Raw genomic sequence first — 24,882 nt, 5'->3', positions numbered from 1 at the left:
CAGGCAAACTATTTTGTAGAAGAAGGGGTTTCTCATTCAAAAATATTGGTAAAGGAAATAGGTAGAACCAAACATAATATGAGTACTGTTGACTTTGCTTTAAAGCCAACAGTTGACTTCTCTACACTTCTGTGAAGTATTTTTGCGCTTGGATGTAATTCTGTGGTATAGATGTGGCAACTGAATAAATTATTTCAGAAGTTAGTCCAAAAAGAATGTTTCTTTTTTAAAAAGGAAAAACTATGTATTGATAATCACTTTTTATTTTAAAAGATGTATTATTTTAACCTAGAAATACCTTTCTTATTCAGAAATTTAAGTAAAATTTATTCTTAGTAAAATATTTTTTAGATTATAAAAATTAGTTAAATCATATTCCCAAGAGGAAGTGCAACAAAGGAAAGCAACTTAAATCCATAGTGTATATAAAAACAAGCTTACTCATTTTATTCCTTGGTAATTCTGTTTAAAAGTTAGACTATGACAATAGGATTTTCTTTTTAAGAATCTCATTTTGTACCTATTATTTTTTTCTAAGATTTTATTTATTTGACAGAGAGACACAGTGAGAGAGGGAACACAAGCAGGGGGAGTGGGAGAGGGAGAAGCAGGCTTCCCGCTGAGCAGGGAGCCCGATGCAGGGCTCGATCCCAGGACCCTGGGACCATGACCTGAGCCGAAGGCAGACGCTTAACGACTGAGCCACCCAGGCACCCTTGTACCTATTCTTATACTCCAAGAAAGTTTAACTATATCAGAGACATTTTAATTTGCCTCATTACTCTTTATTATCCCATGTGAGGAAGTTAATGCCAGGCATCATTTATTTTATATTAAAAAATGAAAATAAGGCGAAAGGATTGCCTTCTTAAAATTTTTATCATAAATAAAGGCAAGCCAGGAATGGTCTCCATCTTATGAAATTGAGGTTAGTGTCTTGTTCTAAAATCTTACGTAATATGGAACAATGATAGTATCAGAAATATTTAATGATTTAGAAAAGATCTATCCAACTTGCTCAAGGAAACATATCAAGAATAGATACATCAATAATTATTTACATAGTTCCAGTGCTCTCATAGACAGCGATTTTTCCGTATACTAAGTTGTTTGTGTAGGTATTAAAACACGTGTTTTATATTTATGCTAATACCGAGTTATATGTTAATTATCCTATTTTCTGTGTAAGTGGTGGGTGATTCTGCAGATTACATGTTTTAGGATTATAAAAAACCAATACTTATAAAATTCTCACTTCCTTATGACTTGAGCCTAGAATATTTTTTGCTTTTCTTGGGTTGGAAGAAAAATTGTTTAATCGTTCCAAAGAAACAGATGTTCTCTTCTCTTTTGTTCCTCGGGTAGTGCCTATGATCAGAAGCCACAAGTGGGAATGAGGCCCTCCAACCCCCCAACACCGTCCAGCACCCCAGTATCCCCACTACATCATGCATCTCCAAACTCCACTCACACTCCGAAGCCTGACCGCGCCTTCCCAGCTCACCTCCCTCCTTCGCAGCCCATACAAGACAGCAGCTACCCCATGGACCACAGGTAAACTGCAAGTACTATATATTTTTTAATGTTTTTAGCATCTTGGAAGAAATTTCTATTACTAATTCCTAAGACCTATGGTAGATTTAAGGTGAGCGTATTAATTTTGCACATCTTTGCAAAATATTTTTAGAAAGAGCTTGCCCTATCTATAGTTATAAATAATTTGTGGAGAAGGTCATTTATAAACATTCCTTTTATAAACATTTAAATTGGTTGCTAAAGTGGAAAATTAATCTATATACCGACATTTGAACATTTTCCTTTCGCTTTGCCTGAATTAAATTGCCTCACTTAAACTTTAAATCAGATCATCCCATTTTTATGAGCATATGTGTGTACTTGTTCTATAAAGTTAGGAGACTAATTTTAGTAGGTGGCTTATGGAATTAGGTTCTTTACCTTAGATTGAATGGTTTAGCTGTACATAGTTTTGCAGAATAGAACTTATTTGATTAAAACTATTTTCCATCCTTTCCAAGTGATGAATATTTAATGGCAGTAGATGCATGACCCTGGACACTGAGAATATAAAGTTAAGAGATTGAGACTGAATTATTATTCCTTAGAAAGAAGGAAGGCAAGAGCCAGAACGTGGAGCTAGGGAGTATGCTGTGGTGGATAATTCTGGACTCCTAGAGATGAATTCATATCTAAATAAAATATTGGAGTACCTTTAGCACTTTTAATAATACAGCTTAAAACACGGGTTGATTGTATACAGCATCCTTCCTTTCCTTTCTGCCTTGTAATTATATGGAGCCAATGGTGTTCTGGGAAGGGTTTAACGGTGGGATTGATGGGAGAAGAGCCCAAAGACGTCATCTGTGGCATTTGATACGTCTGTGATGTAAATATTCCGACTCAGAGCTATCATTCTGACAGCTCTGGAGGTGGAGTCAGAAAGAGATGTGTAGTAGCAACACAGCTTTATTTAGTATTTCTACCATACAGATAAAATGGACGTAAGCTCTGGAACATAATCAGTAGTAACATGTAGTAAAATAATTTGCAAGGGATGAGTTTTGAGTACCTATCGCCTTTGTTTTTAATATAATATTTAGAAAGTTATAAATTGACATCATTTAATTCTTAATAATCCTGTGTTTAACAATTGGCTCGCCGTATTTCTGAAAATATAACAATAAGCCAGTGCAAACTGGCTCTGACACACCATTATAAAAATAACTCAGCCGAAGGAATCCTCTGGATCAGCAGAGGAAACCAGAAGATGTGTCACTGGCAACTTTCTGAAAATACGGGAGGACTCAGATCTGCTTTTTATAGGTTACTTAATGTGACTCAATCTCAAATTCAGCTAACTCTCTTTTGGTATGATGGATAAGATTAAAGCAGTCTTTACAATGTGCAACTAAGCCGTATCTTTGCCACCTTTGTTTCCATCACTGAGTCCTTTTGTGCTTTGGTTATGAAATGCCTCCTATGATCTTTCCCTTCTCACTCCGTAGACTGGAGACCTTGTCAGAGTGTGATGGTATGTGCATCTGTGTAAACAGTTTTGTAAATACAGATGAAAGAAATCTTATTGCAGGGTGGGCCATTAAACAGATGCACATTGTGCAGGACTGAAAGGGAGGAAGAGTACAAACAAGAAAAGCAAGTCCTCTTTTGTCCACTTGCGGTGACTTCCCCAAGTCCCCCTTTCGTGAGGCTCTCCCACTTGCAAGCTTGTGTCGTCGGCCATTTGTGTGGAGCAGTTCGGGAAGGTGACTGCTGAACAAGCGGAATGCCTGGGTTTCGGTGACCTAACGTGAGAGGCTTTAGCCAAATCCATTTTAGTTTCTCTACTTGAAGTCAAATATTTGAGACTGAGAACAGCCGGCCCGGAACTAGAAGAGGGAAGCTCGGGGTCTTTTCCCACTGCCCCCCACTGAGTTTTGAGGACAGTACCAGCTGGCCAATCCCAGGAAAATCTCGGAAGCCGTATGTTTCTGAGGAGGATTTCTTGGAGGGTTCTAGCCAACCAATGACAGTCCCTCGCTTATAAATGGCAAAATTTGCTCCGGGAACAGATCCTTTCTCCAAATAGCCCCCTCCATCCCGGGCACCCCACCTCACTCTGGGAATGCTTTATGGCCAACTGGGCTGCACCCTGCTTCCTTTCCTCAGGCTCATTCTGTTCCTTGGGCCAGCCCTTTGGCACTTGTCCCTGAACCCACTGTGCAGGAGCCCTGTCTCTCTTTCTCAGTGTTTCCCACCACTTATACACTGTTTTTCTGTATCCAAGAAGCATCAGCGTGCTTTCCTTGCGCATTAACTCTCTTCCAGAAGCCACTTGAGTCACTTTACCTTTATCATTGCCCAGTGCCTCCTAAGAATGGCACGAGACACTTGTAGCTTCCTGTGAAGCCTGCATGTTGAATAGATATGTGGTCCTCAGGAGGTACCAACGAGAATCGGGTCGACTCGTAAAAACAAATGGTTTGATTCCTTACAAAGCTTTTAGTCTAAGTATTATTAACTTCCTTTTAAGGCTTTCACAAGTGAGCTGGTTTCTTATTTTAACTTCAAGTTACAATATTCTGATTCACTCCTTGACAGTTCTTAATGATAATTTCTGTTTCTTTTTTTGGCTAATGAAATAAGCAAGAGAAGGGAAATGAATGCAGTGCCAGTCAGCGTGTTTGGCAATATCGGAGTTTCTAAGTTTATTTTCTGCAGGTGTAGGTGGAATTTCAGTGCTTTCTATGGCAGTCAGTAAACTTAGAGTTAAATCACGGCGGGATAGAGAGGAAGGAGTGTTTGTGGAAATGCTAAAGTGATTTGCTTTGCCGTTCTTTAGCTTTTACCTTATTTTCATTTACCAACCGTTACCAAAATTAAATGTTAACTTTCCAAATTAAAGTCTCAGGAATGCTTTTAGTGTTGGCGGGGGGGGGGGTTGGTCGGTTAATAAGTTTATATTTGCTCATAGAAATGTTGGGTAGGTTATTTTTAAGCACTCTTGGGGCATTTTAGAGTACTTTTGACTCTTTAATTAATCCACATCTTTGTGGTGGGTCAATGATATTATAGATGAGAAACACAGAACCGAACGATTATGTGATTAGCCAATCATTACACAGCATAACCAAGAAGGAAGGAAGAGAGGGACTTGCTGTCAGCCTTCTCCTGAGGCCTCAGAACTTCCTCATGACCCCACAGCACAGCCTGTCCCAAATCTACTCCGCTCATACATCTTCTTTCCATCTGTATATTTGATGCTCATTTGTATCAATTTGATATTTTGTTTGAAGCTATTGGAAGCTGATGTGTCCTGTACTGCAGTTTGACGGTAGAGAGGTGGTCTTTTAAAAACCAGCCTGGGTTTTAGTCTCTGTAATATTTTCCCGTTTTATTTCTCACCAGAATACAATGTTCTTTAGAACATTGTTGAAGATTTAAGAGTCTTGCCCATTTGAGAGGAGGGTCATTCCTCTCTTGCTTCCTCAGTAACTGATGGTAAGGGAAGGAAAACCAGTTAAGTAGGTTAATAAAAACCTGGTTGATTTTTTGGTGTTTGTTGATTAGTTTGGTAACAATTAAGAGACAGGAGATGTACTTTGGAATCAGATTCTGTTTTTCCTGGTTTGTTTTTTCTTGTCTATAATTACTTGAGACTCTCTTAATTTGAAAATTTGGTAAATAATCCAATTTGTTTAGAATTGGGCATTTTAGCTTGTTAGGGGGTGTGTTTTCACAAAATAATACACTGTTCTCCTATCCCTACTCAAAGCACACCTTTAACTCACTGTAGTGTACCAAAATGGTGCTGCAAGGGACAGTTTATCAAAGAACACAAGTCCTATTGTGATTAAAAAACAGGGTGCTACTGACCCAGGAAGGAGAAATCCAGTCCTTGTTAACGATTTGCTCTTCAGGGGCGCCTGGGTGGCTCAGTTGGTTAAGCGTCCGCCTTCGGCTCAGGTCATGATCCCAGGGTCCTGGGATCGAGCCCCGCATTGGGCTCCCTGCTCAGTGGGGAGTCTGCTTCTCCCTCTGCCCGTACCCCCAGCTCATTTTCTCTCTCCACCCCCACCCCCAGCAAAAATAATAAATAAATAAATAAATAAATAATCTTAAAAAAAAAAAAAAAGATTTGCCTTTCAGGTCAGTTGGTATTATGCTCATTAACAAAACAGTTGAAAATTGTAGTCGTATTTTAAGGAGTATTCCTTGTCAACTTTTTTACTTAAAACATGCTCTCCTGTTTCCCAGATTTCGCCGCCAGCTCTCTGAACCCTGTAATTCTTTTCCTCCTCTGCCGACAATGCCAAGGGAAGGCCGTCCTATGTACCAACGGCAGATGTCTGAGCCAAACATCCCCTTCCCACCTCAAGGCTTTAAGCAGGAGTACCACGACCCAGTGTACGAACACAACACCATGGTTGGCGGTGCGGCCAGCCAAAGCTTCCCTCCTCCTCTGATGATTAAACAGGAACCCAGAGACTTTGCATATGATTCAGGTAGGCCTGGGCTTTAAGTTACATTTAAAACATCTTTTCACTTGTTTGTCACTTTGATTAATGTTTCGTCGCATGGGGTAAGTCATGACCATTTGGTGTGGAATCTTTCTGATTTTATCCCTTCTTTGAATCTTTCTGTGTGAAGCTGGACCATCAAACCATTTTGGCTTGAGCTGGTTGAAGTAGTGTCTAGAAATGAAACCAGTCCAAAAAAAAGTGTAATTTGTAAAATTAGGCACACTCTCAGTCCAAGAGCATAACATTGTAATTCTTTTCTTGATTTTGGGCTTTTTTTCCATTTTGCTACTGCAGCATTATTTAATAACAATGCTTCCAGAAAGTAATATTCTTTTGTATTGGCTCATTTAGTGCTTAAAACTGTTTGTTTTTCCCTTTATTAATGGCAAGATTCCACTGGTCCAAAAGTAAGATTCTTACATATTAGAAGAAGAAGAGCAAAAATACAACATCTGAGTTTCAAAATGGTTTATTTGTAGAGCTTAGCTTTGGTCTCACTGAGCCAGAAAGACCCCCCTACCTCCAGAGAAGTATATCAAGATGGAGAAAAAAGGAGGTCTTCTGAAAGTAAGGAAATATAAATTGGTTATGAGTATTATCACCAACTTTGCCAACATGTGACCTTGAGACTTTAGAAGAATTATGTAACTCATCTCACTTTCCCCCATTACAATCTCAAAATCAGGATGTCTGCTTTTCAGATATCTCAGGAATTTTGAAAGAAAGTATGAAATCAAAGCTAATGCTTATAAGAAGGGTACAGTGTGCCTACAAAACATTATTAACATTATTGTAACTGGTGAATAGATGGTTGTGGACTTGGAAATACTTGAAAACAATGTAATTTCCTCTTGTTTAGATGCAACATTATGGTTGTTCTTTGAGAGGGGACTGTTGCTTCTCTAGGAATAACTGCTGAATTTTTCTATCAGTTCTAGTTGAAGAAAGAAAATTATCTCTAATTTGACTTTTTAACTTGCATAAAATTACCTGCTTTATTATAAACTGCTCTTGAAGCTCAGCAAGGGGGAGCCCTACAACTCAGAGTCTCCTTTTGGCCACCCTTCTTCTTTGGGCAAGAGGTTCAAAGGATTGTCAGAGGACTTGCCTACTCAGAGGTCAGACCTCCACCTTTAGAAAGGGCACCAGCTACCAAGGACCCATGAATTCCCTGCCTCACTGGCCCTAAGTCCACTTCCACAGCCTAAGCAGTTTCATCCCAGGCTCAGTTTTCTGAAGGCAGAGCACGTTGCTCCTGTGTACACACCGAGGTCCAAGGAAGTGGCCACCGGGTAGCTGTTTGTAGCTGAACGAGGATGGAGCTTGCATGTGCCCCTTTGCCTGCGTATGAGGCCCCCATGGTATGTGGCGCAATGTGGGGTTATGGGGATAGGAAAAGAAGCAGAAAGCGGGGTGAGCTGGGGTCTGAAGACTAGAAGCTGGTTCCCTACCATCCTATTCCAGGGCTAATCTTAGAGATTTCCTCAAATTCTAAATTTGATGTGGCCTTCCATTTGTTGTGAATGGTATATTTTCAAGGCATGGGAGGAGAAAACATATTTATTTATCTGTTTGTTGGTTGGTTTACAATGAAAAAAATTTAAACATACGGCATGAGGGCCTTTATTTGAATGCTTGCCTCCCACGCTCTGTAATTTGGAGACTAAGTGTACCTGAAATGTACCGTAGTTTCATGTTTAGAACTTTGTATATTTGTCCATAGTTTCTGTCCATAATTAAGAATCCTATTATCTAATAATTTTATAGATGGGTCATTTTTCTCTATAAATTTCAAATCCTTTTAACTGATCGTCTCTTCCCCCCTCAAACCATATTTGCTGCACGGTTTTTTGAAGTCACCATGATTTCCAGAAACTTTACATAGAAAATACATATAAAATAACCCAAATAATTTGTTCAAAAGGACTTATAAGGCATAACATTTAGAGAGTATCTGTGTGTTCTAGAAATGTTTTTATGTGTATAATTTAGCAAGATTGATATTGAAACCATTTTCTTGATTCTGTAGTTAGCTCCATATAGATCTCTTTTCCTCATATTTATGTAACATGTAAAATTATGTATAACATGGTGTTGAGCATATGTACCTTTTCTTGAGAAGATGCATTATTGGTGGGCCATACATAATATGAACTTCAGAGTCAGTCACTGTCTGACCCTTAAAAGCACAGATGTAGCCTAAAAAGCATAGTCCATGGCTTAGCTCAGGCTGCTCTAATAAACTACCATCGACTGGGAAGCTTAAACAACACACATTTATTTCTCACAGTTCTGCAGGCTGGGAAGTCCCAAGGTCAAGGTGCCGGCAGATCTCATTCCTGGGAAGGACCCTCTTCCTGCCTTGCAGATGGCCACTTTCTCACTGTGTCCCTTATGTGACAGAGAGTAAGCGAGCTCTGATCCTTCTTCCTCTTCTTATAAAGGCACCAATTCCATCATGGGGGGTCCCACCCTCCTGACTTAATCCAGCCCTTATTACCTCTCAGGGGCCCCATCTCCAAATATGATCACACCGGGCATTAGGGCATCTACAGTGAATTGTGGGGGACATAACCATTCTGTCTGTAACTGTCCAGTATCCTATTTTAAAGGGATATAGGGCATGTCTTCTGTTAAGTGTACCATAATACCTTGCAAGTGACTTGTAGAATAGTTGTTTAACATTTGGGAAGCTGTTAATTTAGATTCCTTTCTTCCCTCTAAATTCTATTGCGGATTGCTAAAGAAGTATGGCACCTTTGAATTCTAATTTCAGTATTGCCAATAGGATACAGTTCTGTTTTGTTTGAATAGTTAAGTCGTAAAGTTGTGTCTTCTGGTTGTGGTCTAAAAAAAACTTCAGTAACAGTGTGTTACCAGGGCCTGTGAAAAATTAATATGCAAGTATCAAAATGTATTTCCCTGGCCACTAAGTTGCTGCAATTGGGTTGGCTGACCTGTCTGTATGTGTCATACATTCATACATTGCAGTCAACAAGGATGATCTCCAAATATTTTGTTTTGTGGTCATTAGTTCTTTCATCCCTGCTAGAGCACATTAAATAATCTTTTTAGGGAATCTAATGTATTTATCGCTGGATCATTGATTTCTTGGTTCACTTACTGAGGTTGAGCAAATGGGACATTAGAAAATAGTTTATGTGATTTAAAAACAATGCAAAAACGTTTCATAGTTTACTTAGCATCTGTGATCCAAAGGTTTTCCTTTCAGAAGGCCTCTAGAACTCTTTATTGCTTAATTCAATATAACATAAATGTTGTGAAAATAAAAGAAGCTTTGTAAGTGAAAAGGCAGCATGATTATGCTCTAATAAAGCCTGACATTAATTATGACATGGGAAATGGAAGGTCTATTAGTTATAATTATAATTACAGGAATGCAATTTCAACTGCTGAGTGTTCAAGCTAAAAAAAATGCAAAATATTATGTTAGTAGAGTAGAAATTATTATTCAGGAGAAGAGAATAAAATCTGTATCAGAGGACACTTGGAGAAGATAAAAAAAATATATTTAGGGACAGTTTGGTGACCTAGTAGAGTGTGATCACGATTATATTAGGATATTGAGTTCTAAATAATCACATCTGTTATTGTTTTCTTTCTCATCTTCTCTAGCCTAATAGTACTGCACAAAGCAGTACACAGGTTTTTTTGTTAGTTGGTTGGTTTCTCCTGAATCCAACATGATTTTCTCTTTCTTGCCCTAATGGCCAAGTGACTACATTAATTGAATGTGCATTGAGTGCTTCGTGGGAGTTCCTTATGCAGTGCCCCACTTTCATAGAATCATAATTATTTTCCCATTTTCATGTTTGCATATGAGGTTTTGCAGATTCACAATGCCCAAGGAGGCAAATATTTTATATATTCAGAGCAACATATTTCATTGGAGTTGTTTGTGTTAGTTGATTCTTTCGTTCTTTCTTTCTTTCTTTTTCTTTCTTTCTTTCTCTTTCTTTCTTTCTTTCTTTCTTTCTTTCTTTCTTTCTTTCTTTCTTTCTTTCTTTCTTTCTTTCTTTCTTTCTTTCTTTCCTTCCTTCCTTCCTTCCTTCCTTCCTTCCTTCCTTCCTTCCTTCCTTTCTTTCTTCTCCTTCCTTCCTTCCTTTTTGATAGTTTACATGGTAGCATTTTTAGGGGGGTGGTGGGAAGATTAAACTAAAGTTTGATTCAAGAAAATATCAGCACACGATGTTCATACACTGTAATCAGGTCATTTCACCCTGGAAATTATGTTAGAGAATGGAAGGCACAATGAATATTTGAGTGAGAGAGAAATGTTACAAATATAGAGTAATTGAAAGGTAGAATAAGTTATAGCTATCCATTAGAGAAATATTATGCAGCCATTTGAAGTCAGGTTTTAAAAAAAATATATTAAAAAAAAATAATAAGGGGCACCTGGCTGGCTCGGTCATAGAGCTTGTGACTCTTGATCTCAGGGTTGTGAGTTTGAGCCCCATGTTGGGTATAGAGATTACTTAAAAATAAAATCTTTAAAAAAATTTAATGAAATGAAATCTGAGTAAAAAAGAGTATTACATATGTAATGTATGACTCATTCAAAATAATACCCAGTACAGACATACTGTGGCTCTATATGGGTGATGATATTCTAAGCAATTTCTATTTTGTCTGTAAAGTGCTTTGCATTTTAACCATACTTAGGTACTACTTTTCTAATCAGACAGAATAAGTTTTATATTTCAAAATATCAACCCATTTGGAGTTGCAGAAGTGTCCAGATTAATCACATCAGTCCTTTAAGTGAAAAGAGTGCTAAGTAAAGGATGATATTATAGTCTCACATGATGCAGAGCTAACTGACTTGCTATTAGTTTGTGTCCAGTAGTGCCTTAGAGGTGGGAGCAGAATTATTATGCTACTTGGTGGGTTTCCAGTTCATCCCTGCGTGGTGTTTGCAATCCACAATTAGTGCTTTGTTCCTTTGCATTTTGGGATACATAAAAAATCTCAACCTAAGAGTTGATTGGAGGGGTAGTACATTAATAAGATGTTTTTAGCTCTCAGGGCCTATTCTATTACTCTCCTTAGTTTAAAAGATGCCTCCCAGCCAAGAGGTGGAGCAGTTTAATCTAAGAGCTGGGGATGGAGAGGGGGAAAGGAGAACTTTCAAGGGCAGGAAGAAAGTTGCTGAAATCAGAAAATGGGAGACAAGGTTTGAGCTTCAGGAGAGGAACAAGTAGAAGGAGAGGGTAGTGGAGAAAGCTGACATCATGTGTCTCCTGAAGAAAATGTTTTATATATATATATTTTATTATGTTCAGTTAGCTGCTGTATAGTACATCATTAGTTTCTGGTATAGTGTTCAATGATTCATTAGTTGTGTTATATTTTTTAATGGTGTTTTGTAGGGCCACTCTGTGGTACTGAGGAGGCCTTCCTTCAGTTTGGAGGCAAATAACACACATATGGTAGCAAATGTTGTGAATGCTAATTTTAAATTGGGAAATTGACACAAAGAGTTGTTTCACAGAATTAGAAAATTTTAAACTCCTGAAAGCTCTTGGATATTATCTAGTTCACATTCCTTCCCCACACCTCAGTTGTACAGATAAAATGCCTGAGGCTCATTCCTATTAACTTATCTCCAGGTACACAGATATTTTGTAAAACAGTCAAAACTGGAACCAAAATTTTCTTAGTTTAGTACACTGTTCACCACCGTCTTTCTACATAGTTGTCCAAAATAAAGTACTTTACTCACCATTTCTTACCTATGTTATTGATCCTATACTCTAATTTTTGGACTCAGTTTCTCTGTGGTTTGTCAAAACTCTACGTGATTCAGAGCAATGGAAGTATCTGCACTGAGACCTAATGTGTGCTTTTCCTTTACATTAGATGGTCCCCAAATTTTATTCTAATTATTAGGTGCTCACTGTTGTAAGAGAGGAAAATATGGGACCTCCAGTGACATTTAGGATTAAAATGCATTCTGTTTCTTTTTAAAAAAATATAAACATTGTCAATAGTTGAGATTGTCAAAGAAGTGACTTTCCATAATAGGTCTTCTGGAAAAGGCTTAGTAATAATTAGAAGGAAAAATTAGCTAATTAACAGATCATCCAACTCTAAAATGCTTGGATTATATATGAACTTTGAGTTTATCTGAGCCTTCTTATTGGGTATCACCCATTCTTTGTTAAAATTTTTGGTAGCTCAGGGCGCCTGGCTGGCTCAGTCAGTGGAGCATTAAACTCTTGATCACGGGGCTATAGGTTCCAGCCCCATGTTGGGTGTAGAGATACTTAAAAATAAAATCTTGGGGCACCTGGGTGGCTCAGTCATTAAGCGTCTGCCTTCGGCTCGGGTCATGATCCCAGGGTCCTGGGATCGAGCCCCGCATCGGGCTCCCTGCTCTGCGGGAAGCCTGCTTCTCCCTCTCCCACTCCCCCTGCTTGTGTTCCCTCTCTTGCTGTGTCTCCCTCTGTCAAATAAATAAATAAAAAATCTTCAAAAAATAAATAAATAAATAAAATCTTAAAAAAAATTTTTTTTTGATAGCTCTCAAAGGCTTAGAATTTAACTTGAGGAGTCATTTTCAAACTTTTATCAGTTGAATCCATTTTTTGCCAGAAAGCTTATGAGGGACTGCATTATATAAAAGAGATACAAGGAAAGCTTACATCTGGAAGAATATGGTAGGACTTTTCCATCCTCCATTTTTAAATCCGTTCTTCATCCAAGCAACCTTCCCAAGTTCCCCCATATCCTTCTTTGTCACCTTAGGCCTTTAGTAAAAGCCAATAGACAAGCCTTCATAAATTTAAAGAAAGATTTTCTGTCTTTAGCATGTGAAAAAATTATATATAGGTAGAGAAATGATGAAATAAACACTGAAAACATATTTACCTCATGTTAAGTATGTGAAAACTAAGAATATGTTCAACTCTCAGCTGTCAGAGCTGACAAATATATCTGGTCCTCATATAGGCCCAAGCTGGCACTTTAGACAAAGAGAGTTAAATATAAATCCTCTTGGGTTTCTAAAATGGCAAGGGAGGAAGATTTTTCCATTGTCACTCTTCTTCTGTGTTTCTGCTGTGTTGGTGGCTACTCATCTTAGTCAAATCATAGGAAAAGTAGTCAAGTAATTTTTATTTATTTATTTATTTATTAAAGATTTTATTTATTTATTTGATAGAGAGAGAGGGCATGAGAAGGGGGGAGGGTCAGAGGGAGAAGCAGGCTCCCCGATGAGCAGGGAGCCAGACGTGGGACTCGATCCCTGGACTCCAGGATCATGACCTGAGCCAAAGGCAGTCGCTTAACCAACTGAGCCACCCAGGCGCCTTGGTCAAGTAATTTTTAATGCTGGTTCTAGTAAGCCTTGCTTGGGGTTCCCCTTCCGAAGTTTATAATAAGGTTTTAAAGTGAAAGTTACAGGTTGGAATCAGTGGATGACAGAGCAAGATGAACATAATTATTTTCTGCTGCCACATAGAAATATAAATAAATAGTGTTTTATGAGTTTGGAGAAGATTCTTCAGGGCCTCCATCGATTGATTCAACTGACACAAAATTTCAAAAAAGTGAAAACAAGAGAACAAAATTCAGAAGACCACAATTACGTAGTAGTTTAGCTCTCAACTATTACCAGAATGAGTGTTACTACTACTACTACTAGAGTAGTATCTCAGAAATTTTGTCATCAGCATTTATTATTTTTAAATGATTTTTATTATTTATTTACAAGAGGAGATATATATTTTAGAGAAATTGACCTCATGCATATTTTCTAATAAATTTTCTTACATCTTTTCTGAACAATTGAGTTACACATAAGTAAACAACCAAACATATTGTTCAAGAAACACAAGGAATGTAGTGATTACAAAAGGAAACTGTTGAAAAATGCTAATTAAAGTCAGATGGAACAGAGGGAGTAAGAGCTTCTGATACTTATTTTAAACACCCAGGCTTGCCATAAACCAGCAGCCTTCCTCATCTCCAAAATGGAAGGTCCTACAGCCAATAATGATAATTTTAAAATTTCTAAATATGAAATATTACATTTGAAAATATTCAGCTTAATTTCATCATTTATTTACATATCGTTGAACCATCTCAAGTAGAAGAAAAAAATTTTAAAGCCTTGAATAAAGAGTGTTATTTAGGAATTAATAATTCACTGTATGTTCACTCGTCAGTGGTCTTGCCTCTGTTCCATATTTTCTCTGGCTGGGAGATTATAGAATTCTTTATTATCTCCCCGCCTGGCTCTGTCAGGTATTTCAATTTTGAATTCTAACATATGTTGGTAACTTTATTCTCTTCTATTTATCAGATATTAGAAATTGGAAGGTACATATTAAATTGTCATGATGCCACAGTAGATAATCCTTCACAGGTTTAAAACCAAAGACTAGGCATCTTTTACGTTTCTCCTCATTCCTTCTTCAACAGGCATGGTAAAAATTTCGTGAGAAATTGTTTGGAGATGTATACGGAGATTGTTGACTACAACTGTTTTCCCGTATGGCTTTAGGCCCCTGGAAGAGAGAAGTGGTTTCTTCCCTCTGGAGTCAAGGACCAAGTTACAGATGGCTGATAAAACCTTTTATGTGCTTAACAGTGTTTGGTATACGATTGACTCTTCACAAATCATTCCCATAATTGCTCATAAATGGCTTTTTTCCTTCTAAAAACTCTAGATATTTTTAGGCATTACCATCTTTAGTAATTTCCAGTGCAGTGATGATTATGGTTTCATGAACTTTGGCTTTTTGTACCTGATATTTAACACTCCCAAAGGCCAAGCCTTGGCCCTATTCCATTAGTAAGCATCATTTGCTTATGGCTACATTTTCTCCTAAAACATGGCAGCTCATTTTTTTTTCCATCCTAACTTTAAAACTATTGCTTCAAAAAATTCAGCTGGAGAATCACTTGGGAATTTAAAGGAATGAGCTATTGATCCTTCAGAAAATGTTAACATTCTGTTTCTCTAACATCCGAAGATAATTTTCTTTTACTCAGCCAGTGATTTGTGGACTAGTGGATCACTTAATCTCTGATTTTTAGGTGCTTCACTTGTGAAAAGTGACGGTGATATCTTCCTAATTGATTTTGTTATTACAATAGAGGTCAGGGATTGGCCTCACAACCTGACTTTGCTTTTTATTGCCCCGCGTGCCTCGTATGGGTTTTCCTCATTTTTCCGAGTTAAAATAGCAAATCTCCCAAAACAGTACTCTGGTCCACTCTATCGCTTTTTCTAAGAAATACTTAAATATGCTCTAAATCTACAGTTACAGTAAGTGGCACTGGCTAGTGATTTGATTTGAGAATTGAGACTATGGTCTGGATTTACTCTTTATGCATTAACACAGGTCAAATGGACAGGGACTGCATTTTAAGTCAGTAATGGAAGGCTGAAGGCTGTCTTAAACCAATCATATCAGTTTTATCCATGACTGATTGATCCCTGGGGGCAGAGCCCTGGAAGCATTTGTCTTACATGAATGGACTCTATAGAGCCTGGAGTTTCATTCATAAAATGGAGACTGAAAGGAAACACACACGCGCGCGCACACACACACGTACACGCACTCTTACTCTCTGGAATGTCCATTTATACAGAGCTGAAGGGTGTAGTGTTCCATCAGCTGCTGCTTTTGCCAGTTGACTGGAAGTAATGATTAATGCTCATTGGTTCTGCCTGCATGTAACCCAACACTATTTATGGCCTTGCAGTGTTCCTAATGTATAGTGAATGAGAAGACAACATTCTCAAATCAGAAACATAAACAGGAACTGGTGGGTCTGAATTCCATTCAAATATGTCATTTCAGCCACACAGTGTTTGTCTAACTTGGATTTTACAGGCAGGAAAGGGGGAAGGGAGGTATAATCTGCTTGTGACTTGTACTAACATCAAAAAAGGGAATTAAAAGGGGGAGGGGAGAGGACTTTTATACTGTGGGATTTTTAGTTTCTTTTTAAAGAAAACCATCAGGATGTTTAGGCCAGAACTGCTTATTGCAAGTGGACGAAATGATCATACAACTGTTTTTATATGTGCAGTTAAGATTTGAAATTAAATGAAACAGTTTAAGGATGCATATTTGGATCTGTGTGTGTGTGTGTGTGTGTGCATACGTGTGTTTCATGAATGTGAACGAGAGGAAAGATAAATATTATTTATTTTTTAAAAAGTACTTGAATATAGATTTTTAAGGATAGAATGTGGTTACAGAATTTTTTTTCACTTACAGGATTTGTATACTTAAGTGAGTTACTATTTAATAGTTTAGAGGAAAAGGAATACTTTTTATTTCCATAAAATATTTTTACCTAACACATGACTAACTTAATTGAAACCTTTTCAAGGAATTTTTATCACATTAAATAGAGGATTATGGTTTTTATCATGTGTGTGTGAGAGAATTTTTAGGTAATTGTTTCAAATACCGTCTGGAAAATTTTACAAGGAGTGATATTCAAAGATAGATGTGAAAAGCAACCAAAACAAAACTGAGAGAATGACAAGCATGTGTCATTGTGATTTATTTACCATTTTCTTAAATTTAGAGAAGAGTCTTGGAATACTCCATCCTGGTGACCCTTCGTTTCAGTGTGTGGGCCTCCACTGTGCACTGCTTTACCCGCCTGTGTTTGTTATTCTTAGCAATAGAAAACAAAACCACCCACTTTGTATGACACTGGAAATATTACACTGAATTCTGAGCCCGATGACTATTTCCTCTCTTTGTCGTAGCAGACATGTTTTGTTACACCTTTTGTCCTTCATCTCCTCATTTATAAGAAGGGGCATATAATTCCTCTACCTTTCTGTTTTTGTAAGGATTAGATAGGATTATGTTTGTAAAGTTACTCATATCTATAGTAGTAGGGGTCCAGGCAAGAGTAAGGGATTTCTGTTGGTATGATTTTTATCTTGACTCCTAGAGATTTCCTGAAAGACTGCTAGTCCTTGAATAAGATGCCATTATTATTTCTAATGCTTGCAAATACCGTTTTGGGGGCTAGAGGATAAGACAAAGTGAGAGAGATAGTCTTCGGTGAAGAGAGTCCTATTGTGTAAGACCAACAAGTTATTGTACTATTCTGTCTGCGACGGAGTGAAGCCATCCTACAGAACTCCATACTAGTATATTCATGTTCAAAGCAATTAGAATAGATATCTGAATATTGCAGTGATCCAAGGAGAGATGAAAGGGAGAGGATAAAGCAATTCATGATGTGTTTGCTTCACATCATGTAGATTCCAGAAGGGGAATGATTCAGTATTGAAACTCAACATTAAAACGTTCCCCTCTTCAGAATTCTCTTGTGGCCCTGTTTTAGCAGCTAATGGCATCTATTCTTGTATTTTCTTTTAAACTTTTGTAAACTGTCGGAGTACAATAATATCTAATAAACAGTCAAGGTTACAGTTGTACTTAAATTTCCTATCACTTCAATTTTATTTTTGACTCTAACTTAATAAAACTTCACAGGCTTGTAAAACTTGTAGAATTATCAGCTTACTAGATCATATAAGCTAAATCTGAATCTGGTCATTATTTGTGTAGAATACTGTTTCCCCCCAAAACCCACATGCTTACAAGAGAAGTTTGTGGTCTCATAGCAATAGTGTTCTATACTGTTACTTCATGTTACATAGCCTTTATGTTTTAAAAGTACCTGAATGCAGATAACATTACTTTTTTTTTTTTTTTGATATCTTGCAAACACTACACCATAAAGACTAACGTGGTGCTCTTTCTGTCCTCAAAGTCTATCAACAATAGAGTCTGTATCTCTGAGCTGTGGTGGAAGAGAATATCTCTGCAGATTTTACATTATTTATATTCACAGTTTACTAAAAATCCTAATGAAAAAGATCCCATCTAAGTGTGAATGAGGTCATACTAACTTCATCATTCTCTTAAGATTTCAGCCAAGTCCAACTTTTTTGCTTTTTTTATATGAGGTTCAGTGACTAAGATGTTATTACATCCATGTGGAGCTTTTGTGACTGATGACAAACAGGTCTTACAAAACTTCATTTTTGTGCCATCCCACTGGCCTTCTTCTTTCTCAAGTGAATTCAGACATACTTATCCTGGGCCTTATTTTTAGAGTTAATTACTTTTAGATTTGTTCGCTCATAGAGAGATCCCATGGGTGTAAACAAAAATTCCTTCCCCTTAGCATCCTTTTCAGAAAACTTTATAAAATATAATTTTCTCGATTAGCCACGTGAAATCTCTTTATGTGGCAAGTGGAAACGCATAGTAAAATGATGCTACACTAGGCTGTATGTGAATGCATTTGCATTTAACTACATCTTCACAAAGCTCATGTTATTTATGCACTCTAGAAAAGCTTTGGATTTTAAACACTGTGCCAGGAAATGGGAAGAAACAAACAAAACAGTAAAACATGAAGTTTAAGACCGATAAAACTTTCGCAAGATATGTCATAAAGCTCCTCTTTATTTTTTTATCTTTTTTTTCTTTTTAACATATAATGTATTAAAAGCTCCTCTTTCTTGAATGAGAATGGTGTCATTAGTTCTTGGTACAACTCAATATTTCTTAAGATAATAGATACGTGTCTTTGAAAAACTTGTTTAAACTCCTCTGTGTGCATTGAATTACACACACATGCACGCATGTTTTCCACAAAGTGTCTGATAATTTCAGATGTATGTCTACACACGTATTTTAGCCCTGGACATTTAATGTGCCAAGTTTTCCACCATCATCAATGTATGACACACAAGTTTAGGTAGATGTGATTTTGTCCCCATTACCTCCTCAAGGAGTTGGTCAAGTGTATAGAAAATCCATCTTTCTCCATTGCATGCTCATATGAAGGCAAGATCATGTAAAAATACAACATTGGACTTATTCCTCTTTTATAGGGATTTCTCATTTACTCTCAGAGACTTGAATGCCTAATTAAGCTATCACACTGATTATTGCTAGAAGCATTTAACCAAAAGCATCCAGTGAAAGAGAGGCATTTTCCCCAAATGAGCGCTGTATTTCCCAATATGGCTTTAAGATGCAAGAGACAGAAAACTCAACTCTTTAGTTTCATACCTGACTATCTTAATTTAAAGGCAATTTTAACGGTATTACTAAAGGTGAAGACTAATCAAATCAGATAGTTTGAGGTGTTAGTTTACTGTTCTTAAGTGCCCCTGCATTAACTAGTGCATTGAAATGACAACAGTGCTTTGCTGCTTTGAATTTTTGTAGCATGTTAGATCAGCTAATCATCCCCCGAATTCATGTGTGACAAATTACAGGCAGTTTAGTTTCAGCAAGCTGACTGGGCCCATGCTAAGTGTCCTATTGTAGTGCTTTTTGGTCCATACATTTCAAAATAATATAAAATCCTTTGTCTTAAATTTACATAATTCAATATATAGATTGAATTTAAAACCTTTTATTTGAAAGAGACAGAACACGAGTGGAGGAGAGGGGCAGAGGGGGAGGGGCAAGGGGACTCCCCGCTGAGCACAGGACTCCCTGGGGGCTCAAGGTGGGGCTCCACACCAGGCTCCATCCCAGGACCCTTGGGATCATGACCTGAGCCAAAGTCAGACACTTAACCGACTGAGCCACCCAGCACCCCTGAATTAAAAACTTTTTAAACCAAAGTCATTTAGCAGCAAACATCAGGGCATAACATTGTAAAAAGAAGCTCAAAAGAGGTACCTCCAAATATTTTGAAAATGTAATAGAGATTCTCACTTAAACCTGATATCATAAATTTATAATGAATTTTAAATCAGTATATTTTAAATATCACAGGTTCATCCTTCTCACTAAGTAATTGTTTTAAGAACAGCAAATTAAGATATAAAATAATTTAAATACATAATTATTTTTAGTTTTAAGTACTGTGGTTCACTCACTTTAAACACTCGTGCGGGACACTTAAAAATAGTTTCTGTTATTAAGGATAAGCACGTATCTTGAATCCTCACTGTTTGGCATTAAGTGAAATGTTGCCCATAGGGTCCCTCTCCACAACCCTTTGAAGGATATCACGTATTATTCCCATTTTACAGATGTGGAAGTTGAGAGCTAGAGATGTGAAAAAACTAATAAAATGTCATACTCCCACGAAATACCAGAACTGAGGTTCAAAATCAGGTCTATTAGAAGACAAGGAGCACATTTGTAATCACAGTGCTGTGCTCATGGCCCTAACATCATAAACTACGGACACATAATAGAGCAGAATGAATACGCTGTCCTAGTAACATTTGTGCTTAGGTTAAACAGCAGTTCGTTATTGTTGCTGAATTTTGGGAGCTTTATTCCATGAAAACACATGAATGCATATGTGTGCAAGGCCTCCATTTCCTACCACAGAACATTTGCCTTTGAAGTCCCCACTTAGCTAGTTTGGTTCTTAGTTGAGCATTTAGCAAAAGTTAAAATGTAATACCAAACTTCATTGGTTGGATTTTTTATTAGATAAGGTAGAAATGAAAGCAGCAGGCAATTTAATTAGCAGTAATTTTTCTGGGCAAGTCATTACTTTGATGAACTTCAGAGCAATGTTTATGGCTCCTAATTAACCATGTTAGTCATTTGATTGAATAATCACTTTGGAAATGTTTCTACAATTTGATTAGAGTCTGACCCACTCTGATAGTCATAAATTAACTGATACCACTTTAGGATAACATGACTTTAGTTACTTGAGGGGAATAAACTCCTCTTAGTCATATTTTTTTCAGGCTTCTCTGGACTCTATAAGGGATACCGATTTTAAGGATAGACTGGATTTAAACAGTGCTCGCCAAGTGTCTCAATTTCAAGAGCTGATGTTAATTTTATTTACTCCGGAGTATAATAAATAGTATTAAGAATGGAAAAAACACAATTATATTCTTATATATGTATTTTTCCCCCCTAAATTGCCACTCATGGCTTTTCTTAGAACTTAGATCACAAGTTTGGTCTCTGGAAGTGTAATAGAGGTTCTGGCTTTAGCCTTATTATAAATCATTAATTTATTATGAATTTTAAATCAGTATACTTTATTTTTTTTATTTTTTTTACAGATTTTATGTAGTCATTTGACAGAGAGAGACACAGCGAGAGAGGGAACACAAGCAGGGGGAGTGGGAGAGGGAGAAGCAGGCTTTCCGCTGAGCAGGGAGCACGATGCGGGGCTCGATCCCAGGACCCTGGGATCATGACCTGAGCTGAAGGCAGATGCTTAACGACTGAGCCACCCAGGTGCCCCTAAATCAGTATACTTTAAATGTCATATTGATAAGTAGAATTTATGAAAAAATATTACAGAATTAGCACAAGAAATAACAAATCGGCAAGGTCCGTAGAGATGTGGGAATTAGTGAAATGATCATCACATTCTATCTTTGATGTCACATACCCAGGATCGTGCTTATTTTGTATTATGTTACAGCACTTTTATAAGATGTTCCTTCAACTTTGACTTGAGTGTTTCTTATAAATGCTTGAATTTCCTCTCTTCCTCTTTTTGTCCCCCCCTGGGGAGGAAAGACTGCATTTAGTCACACTTACATATAATAGAGTTTAATCTATAGGTTTTCCTCTAGCTGCCTCGAGAGCAGCCTACAGCCATACCCCAGCTGGGCAGCAGTCAGTAAAAGTGTTTTGTGGCAGGCTGTCAACATTGGTACAACAAAATTCTTACCTCTAAACAGCTGCTGAACTGATGGCGGAGTCATTAACGCTGTCCCTCCTAGGCCCAGCTGCTTTGAGGGTCCTATGCCTGGCAATAAATCAACATAACATTAAAAATTAATTTGAAGTACGACTGGTTAAAAAGTATGGATAAGGGGCGCCTGGGTGGCTCAGTCATTAAGCGTCTGCCTTCGGCTCAGGTCATGATCCCAGGGTCCTGGGATCGAGTCCCACATCGGGCTCCCTGCTCGGCGGGAAGCCTGCTTCTCCCTCTCCCACTCCCCCTGCTTGTGTTCCCTCTCTCGCTGTGTCTCTCTCTGTCAAATAAATAAATAAAATCTTTAAAAAAAAAAAATAAAAAAAAAAATAAAAAGTATGGATAAAATGGACTGCTAGCTCTTTGGTAACGCAGAAGTTGAACTACTCTGCAACCCCATTATAAGTTTCTTGATATCAGGAAACAAGATAAACTCTGTCTTTTGCAGGGTCAGAATTATATACTAGATCATATGTTATATAAAGAAGGCATGGTGTTCTAAAATGTTTGATAATGAGTTTTATATTGTTTTCAACTCATAAGCTTGTTGATTTCTACATACTTTTTAAGTGTTATCGCTATTACGAATTGCCATTAAGATATTTTTTACTAAAATCATGTAAGCTTTTTTCTGTGAAAAATTATCTCATATTTTGGTTGACATTAATCACCAGGCAAATTTTTTTTTTTTAGAAATCAGATAGACTTTAAAAATGGAACATTCCAGACCAAGAAAGAATGGCCTCTAGGCCAAATAAATAGTGCTAATTATCTGTTATAACATGAAAGTCTGTGGATGGATAGTTAAGAAGAGATGAGGGTCTTTAGATCCCAATTCATTTAAATGTTCTTTATTCCTTGTTCAGAAATCATGTACTTGCTACAAGTGGTAGAATGGAGGACATACTCTTATATTAAATAGGACATTTGTCCTATGTATTTTATAAGTTTATTTTTGTATGTGTTGAAAGTTTCAAAAACTTGAGGATACCTGCAGATGATAGAATTAATTTAGTCACATATATTTAAACATTCCTATAGAATCTGTATATGTTATGTACAGGCTTGGGCCCAGGTTCATGGGACCTAAAATATAAAATTTGGGGAACCTTCTGAAAGAAAAAGAGAAAGCAACAGCATCTACAAAATGAGTTGCAGGGCATCGGAAGGGATTCCTGTAAATGGAGGGTCCTTCCTGAAGCTACAACTTCATTGGCTTCACTAGAAATCAACCTCTGGTCAAGTGAGTGACATTCTATTCAGAATCAAAGAACTTGAGCCTGTAATAGACTTTATTTATTTATTTAAAAGATTTTATTTATTTATTTGACAGAGAGAGAGCGAGAACAGAACACAAGCGGGGGAGTGGGAGAGGGAGAAGCAGACTCCCTGCCGAGCAGGGAGCCCGATGCAGGGCTCGATCCCAGGAACCCTGGGATCATGACCTGAGCTGAAGGCAGACGCTTAACAACTGAGCCACCCAGGCGCCCCGACTGTAATAGACTTTAGATAACATCTGATCCAACCCTTTATTTTATATAAGCTTAGATACAGAATGACTTATCTAAAGTCATTTAGCTTTATTAGTAGTAAGTTAAGAACTTGAATTTTAATCTTTTGTCTCCTAATCCATATGTCTGTCCTTTTCCCTATACCTAGGCTACTAAACATGTTAAATAAACAGCCGTCACTATGACTCAAGTTTAACCATTAACCAAGTTTATTTTCTCAGTGATGAGTTAACTTAGGTAGCGTCATAATAGTGTTTGCTATGAAATGGTTGGATTTCTGTTTTATAGCCCCATTCGTTTTGAATATTACCTGTGTGCTTAACAAAATAAAAAGGCAGTCATACTTTTTATCTGGGGGTGAAAAATAGCAGTCACCTTAAAAGGCTAGAGTAATTTTAAGAGATGTGGCAGTTTTGTCTTTTCATAATAATTTCTAACAGTGTTCCTGAAATAAACCATGACTGAGTCTTTGTTGATCTTTGCTTTGAATACCATGGGATATACAAATTTACCCCACAAATGCCCCAAATGTATCTTTACTCATGACCCCATTTGTTCCAAGAGCACTCTCACATTCATGTGGGGTTGCAGGCGAGCCATCCTTTAGTAAACGTGGGGAAAACTTTGAATTTACATGCCTGTTGAAGAGAATCTGTGTCTGCCATGATATGCTTCTCATTTTTCCATTCTTTTTTTTTTTTTAAGATTTATTTATTTATTTTAGAGAGAGAGCGACCTGGGGGAGGGGCAGAGGTAGAGAGAGAGAATCTCAAGCAGACTCCCTGCTGAGCTTGAGCCCAACGCAGGGCTCCATCTAACAACCCTGAGATCATGACCTGAGCCGAAATCAAGAGTCGGACATTTAACCGACTGAGCCACCGAGGTGCCCCTCATTTTCCCATTTCCTGTGTGGGCCCTGTCTGAAATGTTAACTACCCATTGAGAAGCTCCCCTCATGGAGACTCATGTCAGTTTCTGTTATTTTCCTGTCTGCACTCTGTTGGTAACAGCACATTTTCAGCTCCAAACTTCTCTTTGACTGATGCTTTTTCTTCTTTCAGAAGTGCCTAGCTGCCACTCCATTTATATGAGGCAAGAAGGCTTCCTGGCTCATCCCAGCAGAACAGAAGTTAAGTTTTCTATTATTGAAATTCTTTGTAAATACAGTCAAAATTATCAGAGGTACCAAAGATGCAGTCATTTGATTAATCATTATATTTTATGGAAAAAATCACTATGTTCCCTAAACCACTATTTTAAAACTTTATCTTTTTAAAGTAAAAGGAAGATGTTTCAGGTCATGTTATCTTGAATTTGGTTGTTAACAAGAGTCATATGCACATAAACAGCTGAAAAGTGGATTTCTGTATTCTTTTTTTTTGTCAACAACCACATCCTTTAAAAACAGAACATGTGCTTTATAGATTAGTCTACCTTACTACTCTCTACTGAAGTTTATCTTTGAGGAATTTCAGTTTTGCTCTAAGAGCTAAGTCTGTGTTTTGAAATAAAAGAGAGTAGATTTAAATATACTTGCCTTTATATATCCTGGATTTTTCATTTTTAGACAAGTAATTGTTAAGAATGGAATTTCACAAGAGAGGCCT

At 37.4% G+C, this 24,882-nt stretch overlaps 1 protein-coding gene across 6 annotated transcripts in view; it reads left to right on the top strand.

Annotated features, from left to right (window-relative positions):
• The window catches only part of ETV1 (ETS variant transcription factor 1), a 93,088-nt gene that overhangs the window by 49,847 nt on the left and 18,359 nt on the right, over positions 1-24,882 (top strand). For all 6 annotated transcript variants that reach the window (XM_036079473.2, XM_036079474.2, XM_036079471.2 and 3 more), the window contains 3 exons: positions 1,366-1,554; positions 5,773-6,020; positions 24,337-24,405. In XM_036079473.2, coding sequence (XP_035935366.1) covers positions 1,366-1,554; positions 5,773-6,020; positions 24,337-24,405 — 506 coding nt within the window. The remainder of the gene's footprint in view (positions 1-1,365; positions 1,555-5,772; positions 6,021-24,336; positions 24,406-24,882) is intronic.

Source organism: Halichoerus grypus, chromosome 12 (assembly GCF_964656455.1).
Source record: "Halichoerus grypus chromosome 12, mHalGry1.hap1.1, whole genome shotgun sequence".
Classification (NCBI taxonomy): Eukaryota; Metazoa; Chordata; class Mammalia; order Carnivora; family Phocidae; genus Halichoerus; species Halichoerus grypus.
Note: the sequence above shows the minus strand (reverse complement) of the source record. Positions and strands in the feature narration are given on the sequence as shown.